A 16,299-nucleotide genomic window follows, 5' to 3' on the forward strand; every position below is an offset into this window, starting at 1 on the left:
TATAACAAATTGAAATGTATTAACATATCAAAATACACACGTTCCATTATATTCAAATCAATATTTCAAATTATAAGCGTAAAATATACAAGAGGAAACAGGCCAAAAGGCAGGACAGAGAAGAAAAGCACATCTCGTTGAGAGTGCAGCCAAAGGTAAACTGAAGAGATTGAACACATACTGGTTCGGAGGGCAGTGCGTCCGCCCCTACCATAGGTAGCTGTTGCCATAACTGCCTTGCAGAATTTAATGGCCGGACTTTCCAGCTTTGCCAAAAGTTATCCATATGTAAAGACTGAAGGTTTGTATTCGAGTAGGAACAAGTTAAGTTTAAAAAGTCTGGGCTCTGGTTATTTCAGCTCAACTCAACCAAAAATTACTGGTATCAGCAAATCCAGCTATTAAATGCCTAGCCAGTACCTACCTCTTGCATGCATGCATTTTATTTTCAGTTCTCTTCACTCCCATAAGATTTCACTTGCATTCAAATGTACTTTACATACTTTCCAGGTGGGTATGCTGGATCATTCTACCAAACTTTCCTTAACTAGAGATGACCTTTCCATTTTTGCCAACACCAAATATGATGTGCCTAACAAACAACTAAATTTCTATACAACAGTACATTCTTGTGGGGTTGACAATACGACAAAATCAGTTACAGTAGTTTTTACCCGTTGACCTCATCCCAATCAGAGATCTGTTTTGCACTACGATCACCTCCACATCTAGCCAATATCAAACAGCAGTTACCTCTTCCCCATCTGACTGGGTTCAGACCCATGCTAAATATGAGGGTTGAGAAATTTATAGCTTTTAGTCAAGGAATATCTCACCTCTCAACAGAACAAGATCTTCCTTTTGGTGAATGGTTAACAAGTTGTCTCTTTTGTGCCAGTGTAAAGGCTGTATCAACAAAACATGGGTGTTACTAAAAACAAATTTCAATCTTAAATATACCTAAGGAAAAAAATTCTACAATGTAAACCTCAATTTTTTAAGTGACACATAAAGGCATTCATTAAATAACTAGTATTCGTTGGAAGTATTTATTCATTTTCATGTACTGAAACATTTTCAAATAAATAAATTAAAAGGATACATAAATTTCTCCTAGCTAATATTGACTTTCCCATTTAGAAATACTGTTCATTCACACAATCACAACCTCTTCTTTCTCTACACTCCAATTAAGTCACATTTGTAATAATCCTAAGCAAAGAAAGAAAGTGTTTAGTTCATCCTTAGCCTTTTCAAATATAGAAGTTATTGGAAATGTTGGGAAGACTACTCCCAATTTGTAAATGTTAAGCTACCTCACAGTAACATCACACAGCTCAGTTACTGAATAACTACATTCAATATCATTAACATCATAAATGAGCTCCAAGATTCACTTGGAACAACTTTACCATACCTAAATAATAAATTTAAGTTGAAAATTTGGAGGTTCCCTACACATATGAACTGTTTGGTTACTTTATAAAATTGTTATAGTTTATAAAAATAAAATAGTCTTTCTAAACTTTAAAATATAAATTTTAATAAATCCTAAACAAGTTCCTCTACCTTTACAGTAAAATGTTTACTTACAATTTCATAAGTAAACATGCTAAAAAATAATGGTTTCTCCAGCCTCTTAAGACTGGGAGTTGACTATTTTTAACATAATATTTCTAAATCTCCTCACTATTCGCCATAGTGTACTAAGAATACCACTAAGTATTGTGGCATAAACTGCAATATTCTGAATAATACAGATACAGTAATCAAACCCTGCCCTGAAAAACAGGCAGCAGTATTGCACAATGCAAAGGGGATATGAAAAGTATTATTCAGTATCAAACTGAGGAATGTGATTACACACTAGCATAGTAATTTGTAACTTATTTACAACCTTTGGCATATTTATACATACATTACTGTACTGTCTACTAGGCTTAACCTTGACCACGGCATATGTATAGGGTTTGATGTTTGCTTTCTTTGAGTTTAGATACCGAGGACTTGAATACAGCAACTTGTCGACCTATGGATGGAAAAATAAAAGAACTTCTTCATTAAAAGACACTCTCAGTGACCTTCCATATATTGTAGTGCCATGAATTTAAATAAATAAGAGTATTCTTTCATGTATCAGTTCAAATAACTGTAGCTGCTAATGTAATATCTTAATCCAGAAGTAATATACTTATTAACTATAACCCAGCATTGTTACTAGTAAGATTTCAAGTTCCAAAACAATAGTTTTTTGGCCAAATATAACATTCAGCCTGCAGAAGGGTGGGAGCATTTAGATCAAGCCACTCAAATGGAGAGCAATGAACTCTACAAGGAATACTCTATGCACCATAGAGTGACTGATCTGCCATCTAAACATACAACATTGAACCAAATGACAGTTTCTGATAAAAAACTATTCCCTTTAGAAATGCAAAAAGCCTAGCACTGTGAATGAGTGGCTGGCACTCTACACATGGAGGGGGTAAGAGCAGTTTTCCCAAGGTGCTTAATGAGTTGCATGACTTATTCAGGTGTATGACTGCATACACAAACATACATGCATACATACACACATTACCATAGTTTTATATATATATATATATATATATATATATATATATATATATATATATATATATATATATATATATATATATATATATATATATATATATATATATATATATATATATATATCTTCAATAGTGTAGCTGTTGTTTGTCCTCAAAGGAGTTACACTCTCATGGTCCCCCCAAGGCCCCATAAGACAGGCCAACCAACTGCAAAGAATTCTCTTATAGTTCTTGGCCAGAATACAGTTTGTTGGCATAATGACAGACTATAAAGGACTCACCACTCACACATGTGTGACAACAGCATATGTCAGCCATCTTTCCTATAACACTCAGGTCTGTCCAAGAGTTCAGTAATCCCCAGGTTTTGCTCCGGAATTTGTGTTCAACTATGCATTTTTCAATCATCATAATTCCATTCAAGCTAAATACTTAGTTTTAAGACCCAGTGAAAAGTTTTAATTCCTTAAAATCTTAAAGGGTAAGCTTATATTTGTTTAAACTGGGAGCCAGTAGGCCTCTTGCAAGGCGAGAAGTTAGGAGTAGACCGTCAGGCTACACTGTAATTGCTGTGCTGTTTTTTCTTGTTTGACAAAGTGCTAATTAGCATTAAGGCAATAATATCACATAATTTTGTTAATGAAACCCATTATTCAATGACTTTTAACATTGACAGATAATTTCAGTGATAGACAATCTGAGGTTACTGAAAGGAAAAATTGGGTTAGCCTAACTTCTTGTTTACAAAACACAGATGTGATTGTAGTTCCCAAACATGCATCATTTACCAGCCTTGGTGTTTACCAAAGGCCAGTACAGTATGTTCCCCATAATCATGGGGGTTAGGGACCACAACCACCCTCATTAAGCGAAAACCCGTGCTAAGTTGGTATCCCCCTCTAAAAATGCTTATAACTGTCTATTTTAATAGTTCAAACACCAAAGACCCCCTCTAAAAGTATTTATAAATGCCTATTTTAATAGTTCACTGCCTATTTTAATAGTTCAAACACCAAATATACCTTACCTTAAACTAACATCCTAAAAAACTTCAGTATCACTTCAAAGTCATCTTACAACATTACCCTTAAAAATATATGGCTTACAGCTACGTGTAAAAACTAATCACGTTACCCCTATATTCAGACAGCCATTTTCTCTCATACAGTACTGAAGCTGCCCTGTTTTCTTTTTACAGATACAGGAAACATTGGGAATTCACAAGTACACAGATAGGGGAAACATTGGGAATTCACAAGTAGACAGATAGGGGAAACATTGGGAATTCACAAGTAGACAGATAGGGGAAACATTGGGAATTCACAAGTAGACAGATAGGGGAAACATTGGGAATTCACGAGTCAAGTACTGTACTTAAACATTTAAATATGCATTGAAAAAAAATACCAAATTATAAATGCAATCAACAGTGATAAAATATTCTCTTGCATATGTACATGTTACAGTGATTTACTAACTTTCAAATATTAATATTAACGTAAACACAGCAAAAATCAATAAATTATTATTTCACTTGCAGAATCCATTTATACTGTATTATTATACTGATCTGTTATCATCGTAATATGTATAAAAAAGAATCGTCCCGACATTTGTAAAATTTACGTTTTCAGAAACAGCTGACTGAGCCCACTATCGAAAGAATTATGAAAATAATTTTTTAGTTGCTAAAAGCAATGATTGTATTAATGGAATTATTTTTAGTTTTGTACATAAAAGTTTATGAAATAGTAATTCATATTTCATTAAGAGAGAGAGAGAGTTACTGATATTATGTTTACATCAGTGAAAACAATTACAAATGTCAGGATGATAATTTTTTATATATATTACGATGACAGTAGATTAATATAACAATACAATATACAGGCAGTCCCTGGGTTCTTATGACGTTCCGAGCTTATGACGCTCTTCAAATATATTCATCAAAAATTATTTCCCAGGTTACAACGCATGTTCAAACAACGCCGACCAGATGGAAGAAATATAGCTCCAAAAGGGTAAGAATGGTCAAAATTTGGATGGTTTTGGATGAAAAACTCAATAAGAGCGCAGTTTACATCATTTACAAGACACCCAAATGATTAAAAGAAAGGTTTTCCTACAATTTTCTATGATACTTTGGGTTACGTTGATTTTCAGCTTATGATGTGGTGTTGGAACGGAATTTCCGTTGTAAACCGGGGACTGCCTGTAAATGGATTCTGTAAGTGAAATAACATTTTATTGATATTTTGCTTTGTTTGTCATTAAAGAAAAGTTGGTATTCTGCTGTGTGATTGGGTACTTCAAACCCTTCCAGCCAATAGCATGTCATCATGGAGAGAGAGAGAGAACTGGTATTACGTTTACATTGGTAAAAACAATTACAAATGTCGAGACGATCATTTTTTTTTTGCAGTATAAATGGATTCTGTAAGTGAAATAACATTGTAGTGATATTTTGCTGTGTTTTTTCATTAAAGGATAGAGAGAGAGAGAGAGAGAGAGAGAGAGAGAGAGAGAGAGAGAGAGAGAGAGAGAGAGAGAGAGAGAGAGAGAGAGAGAGAGAGAGAGAGAGAGGTGTTTACATTGGTAAACTGTTTTCTGATTTTGCAGGATTTTAATTCAGCATTTTATTGATATTTTGCTGTGCTTACATTAATATTAATACTTGAAAATTAGTAAATAATTTTTTTTTCATAAAAAATGTATTTAGTCATGAAAACAACATGAAAATACAGGTTTTCCACAATATATTTGGAGATAAGTTCCACAGAAAAACCTGCGACTAACTGAAGGCATAATTGCTGATCTGCAATCTAGCAGGGACCCACTGCATTTCCTTTGTAGTATTTTATAATCAAACTAATTTGTTTTTGTGATATAGACAGTCCCCCAGTTATCCTTACTATTGGGGTTCTTTTCAAGTGTTAAAGAAAATACATTCATGCGGATCTACTTCCAAGACATTACTCCACAAGTAGTAATGTCACAGGTGTTGAGAAAATTATTGTGATGCTCGTCTTTTTCCTAAGGGAATACAAAAGTACTTTTTCATAATGGTGACCTTTGCCAAACAATTTAAAATCTTAGAAATCTTAGAAATGTGTAGCAATGTACAGTATGGATATCAATTTAGTTTCGTCTTAATTGAGTTAAGAAGCATTTGTGAGTAAATCATTTAAGGCAATGCTAGTAATTGTGAGATAATATTTTAATACATTACTATTTTATGGAATATCACCCATTGATCATGTTATCTTACATCATACTATCAACATGTACTTGTGGCCATGTAGGCCTGTGTTAACTTGAAGTGCTTTTTGCCTATAGTACAGTGATATACTGTAAGTAGTTAACACTAAGTAGTTTTCCTTTTATCACTGCTGAGCTACTATTATGCAGGATCTACACAATACAGTAAACCCCCCGTATTCCTGTTCTCACGATCCGCGGGATTTTCTGTGGAACATCTCTCTCTCTCTCTCTTATTGAGATGAGAGAATTTTTATGGTATGCTTATTTTTTTGTATGATAAATAAATGATTTACTTAATAATAAGTACTAATTTTCAAATATTAATAAGATATATGATAATACTAATAATAATAAAGGGATTTTGACGAAGGAAAATCTATTTCTGAGAGGGGACCGTGTCACCTGGGTGAAAAAGTCCATTCAGCACTTATTTCTAGGTAATTCCGTTGCTAGATACCAGAGAAAGCTAAATGAAATGCTGGAGTTACTACCCCAGAGCAAGCTCCATTAGATGGAGTCGTGTATGGAAAAGGGTGAACTACAAAAACACGGAACCTTATCCTATAGAGATCCCAAAGTCAAAAGTCCCACAGGGAGGTGCCGTTACAAACCCATGCACCACTCGTGGACAGCACACAAAACACTGCTAGCTGCATTCCATGAAAGCATCACCCCACCAGAATGATGTTTACTATGGGAGGGACATGACACATGATGGAGGTGGGTCATCGGGTGACACGGTCCCCTCTCCAGAAATAGATTTTTCCTTTGTCAAAATCCCTTTTCTGGATCGGGTCCCATGTCAGCCGGTGAAAAATTAACAGAGAAATAAATATCATTCTTAAACTAAAGAGATAAAAATTTAAGGGGGGAACAGAAGACCGAAGGTCCAAAAGAAATTTTTTTTAATCACTAGTAACAACAACAATAATGTACAAATGAAACTGATGTTAGCTTAAAATTAACATGACAATATAAAAATATACATAAACAAAATAACTAAACAATATTGAAAACCTTATAACTTAAATGTGTCATTTAGACAAACATATAGATAACACAGCCAGGTGAGAAGTCAAGGCAAGCCTGACTGAAATGACCGTGGGGATAACTGAGGCAGTGGAGGAGGAAATGACTAGGAATCAGAAAGGGAACCAGAGGGAGGGACAACGTTCCCTGCCGCGACTGCTGAGAATTTAAGAGCTTCTAAGGATTTCAAATAGTGACGTTTGAAAACCAAGGGTGACTTCCAACCAGTGTACCTGGTAAGATCCGTGAAATTCATGTAATGAAAGTAATTAATGGAGGTGGCCACAGCTCTAATATCATGAACTCTTGGGACTGAGTCAGGGTTAGCCTGCTTGATAAAGTAAAGGATCTGTTGTCTAATAGCAGACATAGAGAGATTACCCCCTCCTTCCCTGATAAAGAGAGGCCCAGAAGAGATGTGAGAGGACCTGTCTAAATAAGCCCTCAAAGTATGAACTGGACACAGGGACAGGTCTTGAGGCAGGGGAGAATTTTCCAAGGCGACCACCTATGCTGCGGATCTTCATTTTTGGCCAGGAAGGTAGGGTGAGGAATCAGCAAAACCTCCCCTGATGGAAGGAAGTCGACGTGGTTGGGTTCCTAGAGAGTGCAGACAGCTCTGAAATTCTAGCACCTGAAGCTAGGCTAACTAAGAACAACGTTTTCCTCAATAAGGAAAGGTAGGGGCAAGACTGATTATCGATATCTGAGGCTAACTTCAACACGTCATTTAAAAACCAGGAAACCGTATGTGGACGGATTACTGGCCTCAGACGTGCACAGGCTTTAGGGATGGAAGAAAAGTAAGGGTCTGTGAGGTCAATTTTGAAACCATACAAGAACACTTTTTTCGTAAAGCCGACTTGACTGTAGTAACAGTACTAGCGGCTAAACCCTTCTCAAACAGTGATCTAAAAAGGAGATTGCTAAATTTATGGTCATTACTGTAGCCTCAGATTCTTTCAAAAAGAGTGCTAGTTTCTTAATTGCTGAGTCGTACTGACGAAGAGTGGAGACCCGCTTATCTGATTCCAAGAACATGGTATTGACAGGATCAACGTTAGCATCCCTTTGAGCCGCAAATTTCATAAAGTCCACAAAGCCAGGGCATTTTGAATTTTTGAGGAAGCTGACACAGTCTGAGTTTGTACTACTTGTGTTAGTTTCGGACTGGGGATTCGGATGTGGCGAAGTTTCAGTTCTAGCAGAAGAGGAAACCAGCTGCTCTTTGGCCAGTAGGGAGCCACTAGAGCTACTTGACCCTTGAACGTCCTCAGTTTGTGAAGGACTTTTAACAACAAGTTCACTGGAGGAACAGATAGATCATCTTCCACCTGTTCCAATCCAATGACATTGCGTCCGTGAAAAGAGCTTGAGGGTCCAGGTTGGGAGCTACGTAATGAGGAAGCTTGTTGTTGAGCTTGGTTGCGAACAAATCTACCTCCAGACCCGGAACTTGTTTGCAGATCCAATTGAACGAAAGCCCCTGTCTAGGGACCACTCCGACTCGAGGGAGTTGTCCTGATAGAGAATCTGCCACGACGTTCGGACCCCTGCAAGATGGGTGGCAGATAGGTGCCACTTGTTCTTGCATGCCAAGGAGAAAAGTGCAATCATTACCTGGTTGATCCTGCTCGATTTTGAACCTCCCCTGTTTATGCAGTGGACTACCGTGGCGCTGTCCAGAACCAGTCTTATGTGAATCTTCTTGGGGGGAAGAAGCTTCTTCAAGGTAAGGAAGACCGCCATGGCCTCCAGAACGTTTATATGGAACTGGCGGAACATGAGGGACCAAGTCCCCTGTACTTCTTGGTGTTGAGAATATCCTCCCCACCCGCTTAGGGAGGCGTCTGTGTGGATAACCAACGCCGGAGGAGGAAATTGAAGGGGACTGACTTGGACAGGCTCTTGACAGTCGACCAAGGCCGAGTCTCTTCTTCAAGATGTGGGGATCAGAGACACCTTGTCCCTGAGACTGATATTTGCCCGACTCCGCCACACTCTGTTGATATCTTTCAGTTTCACTTTCAGCAACAGGTCTGTCACTGAAGCGAACTGAAGGGAGCCCAAGACTCGTTCTTGGGTCCGCCGAGAGGCCCTTTTGGATTTGAGAAACTGTCTGGTTGCTCTGGCTATCTCCTTCCTCTTGGGAGGAGGAAGAGAGAGCTTGTGAGAATTCAGATCCCACTGGATTCCTAGCCATTGAAAACAACTGCTCGGAACCAGGCGGGACTTCTCCTTGTTTACACGAAAGCCCAAAGATTCTAGAAAGTCGACCACCACGGATGTAACTCTCCGGCATTCCTCGACGCTGGATGCCCAGATGATCCAGTCGTCGAGATACGCGCCAGCGTAATCCCTTGAGACCGGAGTTGTTGTACGACCGTGTCTGTCAACTTGGTAAAAATCCTTGGGGCTATGTTGAGGCCGAAAGGCATCACCTTGAAGGAATATGCCTGCCTTCCGAGCCTGAACCCCAGAAAGGGGGAGAACCTTCTCGCAACCGGGACGTGATAATAGGCGTCGGAAAGATCTAGAGAGGTGGTTACGGCTCCACGGGGCAGTAGGGTCCGAACTTGGGAGACAGTAAGCATCCGAAACTTGTTGCAACGAATGTAGGAATTCAGACGGGACAAGTCCAGAATTACTCTCCGTTTGTCGGAACCCTTCTTGGGAACACTGAAGAGCCTGCCTTGGAACTTCAGAGTCCTCACTTTCTTATAGCCTGTTTCTGTAGGAGATCCTCCACAAAGTCCTCGAGATCCTTGGTCGTAGCCTGATAAAACTTGACTGGTGGAGGGGGATTGTCGATCCAACTCCAGCCTAGGCCCTTGGAAACTATACTCTGAGCCCAGGGACAGAAGGTCCACCGAGCTCGAAAATGGTACAGCCTCCCGCCCACAGGATGTATGTCATCGGTCCTGTGTTTGCTTCCCCCCTCTGGAGCCTCTACCTCCCCTGTTCCTGGGAGAGGAGTGGGGGGCTCCCCTTCCCCTAGCGAAGCCACGGGGCTTATTGCCTCTGGTTGATTGTCTGGGCGAAATTTCCCCTGACTTTCATATGCAGGATTGAAAGCTGGGGAGGAGACATAGGAAGGAGCAGCCAAAGACTGATGTGCCGGGTTCACCAGGACATACTGAGGCGGAGGATGGGAGGAAGAGGTCGAAGGCTGACCTTGTAAAGGAACCTGGACCAAGGACTGAGCTGGAAGACGTTTGAAATGTTTAAATTTCTTACTGGACTTTGTGGGAGGGCTGGCAAGATCAGACTGTTTCCTTTTATAGGGCAGACCCCAACGGGAACGGAGGCTTTGATTGACCCTAGCTGCCTCAGATAAGACTGCATCAACTTCTTCTTGTGGGAAAAGATTAGCTCCCCAGATTGAACTCTTAAGAAGCTTATTTGGTTCATGCCGAACTGTGGCTGCTGAAAAGATGTGCTTCCGGCAGGCCAGTCGGGCAGTCATAAAGTCAAACAGGTCTTGTTGAAAACTCGCCAAGAGAGATTTCGTCAAGACCTGGAATAATGGATCTTCCTATAAACCAAAGAAGTTGCTTCCGCTAAAGCCAAAGAGTTCAAAGACCTGGCGAGCCTTTCCTTAGTATCAGCCTCTGTTTTCAAGAGCAACTCCGGGATCTTAGGGAGCTGCTCACTGAACAGATCAGAAGCGCAGTCTGGGTCAAGCCGAGTCACCGTAAACGTATTAGGGGCTCCCTTCCAGAATTCGGTGCCTCCGGGAAAGACGAGAGATGTCGGGTCCGTCTCACGGAGATGAGGAAGGGGTTTACCTTCGAAGCAAGCCTGACTAGTCAGAGAGGCCACTTTCGAAGTGCAAGGGAGAAGGAGAACATCACTGAGAGTGAACATAGTGAACACTCCCTTAGCTGGTGTAAGCTTAGTGTTCTCCGCTTGCCACTCCGTAAGGGTCCTCATCAAAGACGACTGGGCTTGGTCCCTAGGATAGATAACCGTCTCCTTAGGGACTTTATCAGACCTGTTCCAAACCTCTCCCTTCAGCCTGGCAAACCCAGTGTAGGGAGATGTCAGGTCCGGAGGATAGAACTCCAACTCTTCCACTCTCCTCGTGCCCAAACCCTCTATGGTAAGAGTACCTTCGTACTCGGGAGCATAAAGGGCCAGACGCCAAGGATTCCCCAGATCAAAGGGAGGGAGAGTGGAAGGGTCAGGAACAGAATGAGACCTAGAACGAGAACCTTGTTGTGATTCCACCTTCTCCGAAAGAGACTGAAAAGAAGAAGCAAGACCAGACAGCTTGCTGTCTACCCTCGCGTCGATCTTCTCAAACCTCGCGTCGATTCTTTCCAGGAATTGTTCAAAGAAATGAAACGTATCCAAAGAAGGAGGAGGGGGAACTACCTGACGTGACTGAGGCTCCGCTTGGGACCCGGAAGGGGAGGCTGTACTCATCGACGGAACGGGGCTCGCCGCCCGTGCCGCCGCCGGAGGGACCCCATATCGGCCTGCCGGAGTAGGTAAGGTTTTCTTTTTAACGGACTTCACCTTCGGGGCAATAGACCCAGACGTGCCCGAAAGGTATGAAGATTTAGAGAAGCCTTTAAAAGAAGCAACAGAGGAAGAAGGAGAGCTAAACAGTGAAGAACCTGCCTCACTTACCCCCTTACCTGCTTGATGCTCCGGGATAATGCTCGGAGACTCAAGGCCGAGATCGAGTTCCGCCGCGTCTTCTGGAACGCCGCCGCTCAGAGCCGAACCGTCTGGAGAGGGCTGGGTCAACTCCCGAATCCCGGCAATCAACGGAGCAGCAACATCGTCGGTGACAGAAGCTGTGATCCAAGCGCCGGGAAAAAGGACATTACAAATGTCCTTCGAGAGTATGTAGGGATTGCCAGCTCCTACGTTGCGCCCAAAGCCGCTAACCCAGACTTTAAGGGCCTGAATCGAAGCATCACGAGACTTGCGGTCAGCCTGCCGGAAGAAGAAAAAACATTATTGCGGTTTACCGAAGGCGGGGGAATCGATAAAAATGTAAAAATTATAGTTGGCTAAGAAGGAAAGATGCATGATCACCTACCGAATCATCGATAGCCTGCTCGTAAAGAGCGTAGCAAACATCACATCCGTCAGGGTGCCAAACAATAAGATCCCCTACGTGGACCGCACATCCGGAGTGAGACCGACAAACCGTGGCCGCTGGCCTGATGGAGGGCTGCGCGGAGCACCCTTCTTCTTGGCAGCGTACCACCTGTAAGAGTATGAGATTATGAGTACACTGTGTAAGGTGCGGAGTAGTGTGCGAGCAACACAGTATTAAATAAAACCGTGAAACCAGCCGGAATGATCCGGGAGGTAACCGGTAAAAACTCATACAAACAAAAAAATAAAATAATAATAAAACAAAATAAATTTACCGGAACTAGCCGGAGTAACATGCCTTAAAAGTAAGTGACGGATACAAAATAAAATGGGAAGGTTAAACTGTCCGGAGAAAGCGCATTCCCGGCAACTAAAAATAATATGAAACTAGCGATAACGGAAGACCGATAAACGCTAGAACCGCCGGAGCGGGAAGCAAGGAATGCGCTCCGATAGAAGACAGTAGTTAGCTAAGGTCAGGAACGTCAAAAGCCCAACACGAAGACAGTCAGGCGGAAAGCTCTAACTGGCAACGAAGAAGGGACTGAACCGAGTGTCGCCAAATTAAAGCGACACGCCGGAGAAGACGTATGAAGGGGAGGAATGAAAACCCGGAGGAAGAACCGAAAATGAACGACCAGAGAGTGGGAATGCACAATCCGGGCGTTCCGTGTCCTCCCGCCCACTCGCTGACTGAGTCGTTACCCAGCAAACGCGAGAGAAGCAGGAGAGGAACAGGAACAACCTCCAGGGGGGGACAGGGAGATAAAGATGGCCAAAGATGGTGGACAGGAGAGGGGAAGCTCTCCCGGCCACCAACAGTCCCAGGAGGGAGAGTACAAAGGTAAAGTCACGGACCGTACCAAGGAGAGGCCAAACAATGCAGAGGAAGGGGGCACAGGCTATAGGCTAAAAGGAAGGAATGCTCCCAAACCTGATAAGTTAACAAGATTGAAAACAAATCAAGGGGAAGAGAGAGCACTTGGGAGGAGGAAGGGGAAAGGGTGGGTTGACATAACCAAAAACTGAAACTAACCTTAAGTAAAGACCAAACTAGGGTAGGCTACATGAAGCCCCTCGCTATCCCAGCTTAACCAAGAGGCTCATTAGCCACGCGAAAAAGCCGAAACAGGGAGAGGAAGCAACATGAGATCCCTCGCTATTTCAGCTTAAACAAGAGGCTTATTAGCCTACGCAAAAAGCCGAAACAGGGGAAGGGAACATAAAATGAGAAGACCCTAGTAAAACTTAAGGAGAGCGCCGCATGGAAAAAACGAACACAAAACCCTATGAAGGGCATGTGAACGAAAAGAATGAACGACCACCCCCTTTTTCATGGAAAAAGGGGGCAATAGCCTAACGCCCCAAAAAAGGAAAACCAAAGCTAACAACCAACCCATAAAAAGGATAAAAAAAACATAACAAAACAAAACAAGAGGAGGACCATACCCAACACGATGTGGACGTGAAGGAAATGGCCGCCTCGTAACAAAAGAAATATCCATAATAATCATCAAATATCAAATGCATCCGAACACTGGGTTAAAAGATAAAACAAAAAAACTTAAAAGTACTAACATAAATAAAATTCCCAGAAGCTAAGAGAAGAGAAGGGCAAAAAAAAAAGGCATGTTAATGAATTGATAAAAAGCGAATAGGCTCGAGGGTGAAGCCCGACGCCTAAACACCAGCCCTCATCTCGAAGCAAAGGGAAACAAACGTTAATCAATCAAAATCACTAATTAGACCTCATGAAAAGGAAAATTATCCTAAACACGAAGAGGAACCGTGAGAAAGATCGAAAAACAGGGCGACCCAAGATCACGAACCACGCATGGAGGTCACGTGAGGCCGTGAGAGGAGATCGAGACAGGCGTTATAAATCCCTTTAATTATTAAACTAAAGGGAAATAAGGAGCCTCAACTAAAAAACGAAATACTGGTACTCAACTTAGGTGACGAAAGACCTTGTGAGGAAGCCATAATGATGCAAAAAGGCACAAGATTAAAAGCACAACGAAAAAACGTGTGACCGATGGTGCTTGCTGAAATGGAATGAGGCTAGCAGTGTTTTGTGTGCTGTCCACGAGTGGTGCATGGGTTTGTAACGGCACCTCCCTGTGGGACTTTTGACTTTGGGATCTCTATAGGATAAGGTTCCGTGTTTTGTAGTTCACCCTTTTCCATACACGACTCCATCTGATGGAGCTTCGCTCTGGGGTAGTAACTCCAGCATTTCATTTAGCTTTCTCTGGTATCTAGCAACGGAATTACCTAGAAATAAGTGCTGAATGGACTTTTTCACCGGCTGACACGGGACCCGATCCAGAAATATATAACATAATAATATATATATATAATATATATATATATATATATACTATAATTATATATTTATGCATTGATATAGTACTGTAAGTAAATGAAAAAATTTAAACATACAAATTTCACCCCCAATATTTATTTCCTGGTGTTTCATGGCTTGTTCATCATCAAGGGTAAACCTGTCAAATTTTTGTCAAATTAACCTGACATGCAATAATATGGTCACTGTTGTCATCCATGCGGATATAAATATACATTAAAAAAAGACAATTCTTCTGCTACCAACCAAAGGGTTTTGAAATAAATAGATAGCTAGATAGAGAGAGATACTAGTAGTTCAAGGTCATCTTTTTACAAATGAAAGAGGTGGTGTTTGAAGTTCTCTTCCTCGATTTCCTTCCTATCCTGTTTTTTGTTGTCAGTTTGATGAGACTAAAATGAATTAACGTTGGATCAAGAGATTAAAAAGATAAAGTCTAATCGAACTCTCTTCTACTTTTGCTTTCTGAATATAAATTAGTATTAACAATCTCAGAAGTATGCATGTACATATTTTAGGATACTAATATTTAAGATGACTTTGAAATGATATTTAATAATATAATTTCAAAAGATTAATTATTCTTTAAAATAATAATTTAAGGTATATTTGATCACTCATAATACTTTAAGTAAAAATTTTGGTATTTGAACTTTAAAGATAGGCAATTATAAACATTTTAAGAACTGTGTTAACTGGCTCTTTTGGGGAGTCTGACAATATCCTCCAGAACACAGGGAGTCCACTGTACCTGCATACTCAGATTTTGTCAGTCTGCTCTCTGCCAGTGGAAATGGCTCATAACTACCTGCCATGAGGCAACCCCTGATGAAATAAAGGGGAATTTGGTTGGTTGTTGTACATGTGTGAAAAATGCAACATGCTCCTGGCAGCAAGTCTGAATGATGAAAGAGCTCATTTTTAAGCTGTCTCTATGAGTTATAGGTTTCAATAGGAGTATGGAAGAAGGCAAAAGTGAAATTATCGGCGGAGGTTCCGTTCTACCTGAATGGCAGCCTAACCACCTTTTGTCTAGTTTTTTCAGTGTCCAGCGCCTGTTGGTTAGTATGTCCTAGTATAAAAAATCGGTGGAAAAATCGTTTTACTTTTAAACACTGAAAGTCCCGATTTTTGTCAGTAGACAAGCCAAATTTAAATTTGTAAAACCGGATTAAACAATAACCAAGCCCTTATCATATAACCGGGGGGGCAATGTACTGTGCATTGTTCCACCAGAACTATAGCAGTGTGTTTCCATCCCCCTCCAAGCAGAATCCACCTTTCAGTCAATACTCCAAAAGCAGTGGATTAAATACTGAACTCCCATTAAAAATTCTCCTATGGAGACAAAGCCATCTATATTTGGGAGAGAGGTCACTGATACCCAACATGAATTGAACATAGCCAATGAAGTTTATTCTACAATCCAGATGATTCAGGAACATATCTGACTTACCAACAGAGCAATAATTCAGATGAGAATCTTGCCTTTCATCTTGCAGCAATCATTAAAGTGTCTGTAAATTTTATAGGGCAGTGGTTTTTTTTCAAGGGTTAATTACCCCTGTAATGTTTGATATTTATTGGGGATATTTTGGTTTATGTATGCTATATATATATATTAAACGAATTTTCTTTATAGATGTTTACTGTTCTGGCAAATTGTAATGTAGTAGCGTAGTTTTCCCAGGTATGTATTTAAGAAGATGTAATAGTAATATGTTTTCTTCATAACACTAAAATAAAGTTACAGTTTGTTTACAAAATGAATTGTTGCAAGATTACAGGTCTCAGTCAATCTTAAAGTTGTTTTTCTTCTGTGATTTTCCTTGCTCCTTGCATTTATCCACTCTTGAACTGGACTTGATTAAGTATTTCTGGAAGGATCTGACTATGTCCAGATAGCTTGGAGCCAGGCAAGAATCTTTTGATTAATTTATCCACTTCCAGTCT

The 16,299-nt window shown here is 40.6% G+C and overlaps 1 protein-coding gene across 3 annotated transcripts in view; it reads right to left on the minus strand.

Moving 5' to 3' along the window:
• Positions 1 to 1,035: 1,035 nt before the first annotated feature.
• Positions 1,036 to 16,299, minus strand: part of LOC136851631 (extracellular tyrosine-protein kinase PKDCC-like) — a 108,656-nt gene continuing 93,392 nt past the window's right edge. For all 3 annotated transcript variants that reach the window (XM_067126023.1, XM_067126024.1, XM_067126022.1), the window contains one exon: positions 1,036 to 2,029. In XM_067126023.1, the coding sequence (XP_066982124.1) occupies positions 1,941 to 2,029 (89 nt within the window). In that variant the 3' untranslated portion in view covers positions 1,036 to 1,940. The remainder of the gene's footprint in view (positions 2,030 to 16,299) is intronic.

The sequence above is a fragment of the Macrobrachium rosenbergii genome, chromosome 23 (assembly GCF_040412425.1).
Source record: "Macrobrachium rosenbergii isolate ZJJX-2024 chromosome 23, ASM4041242v1, whole genome shotgun sequence".
NCBI classification, from domain to species: Eukaryota; Metazoa; Arthropoda; class Malacostraca; order Decapoda; family Palaemonidae; genus Macrobrachium; species Macrobrachium rosenbergii.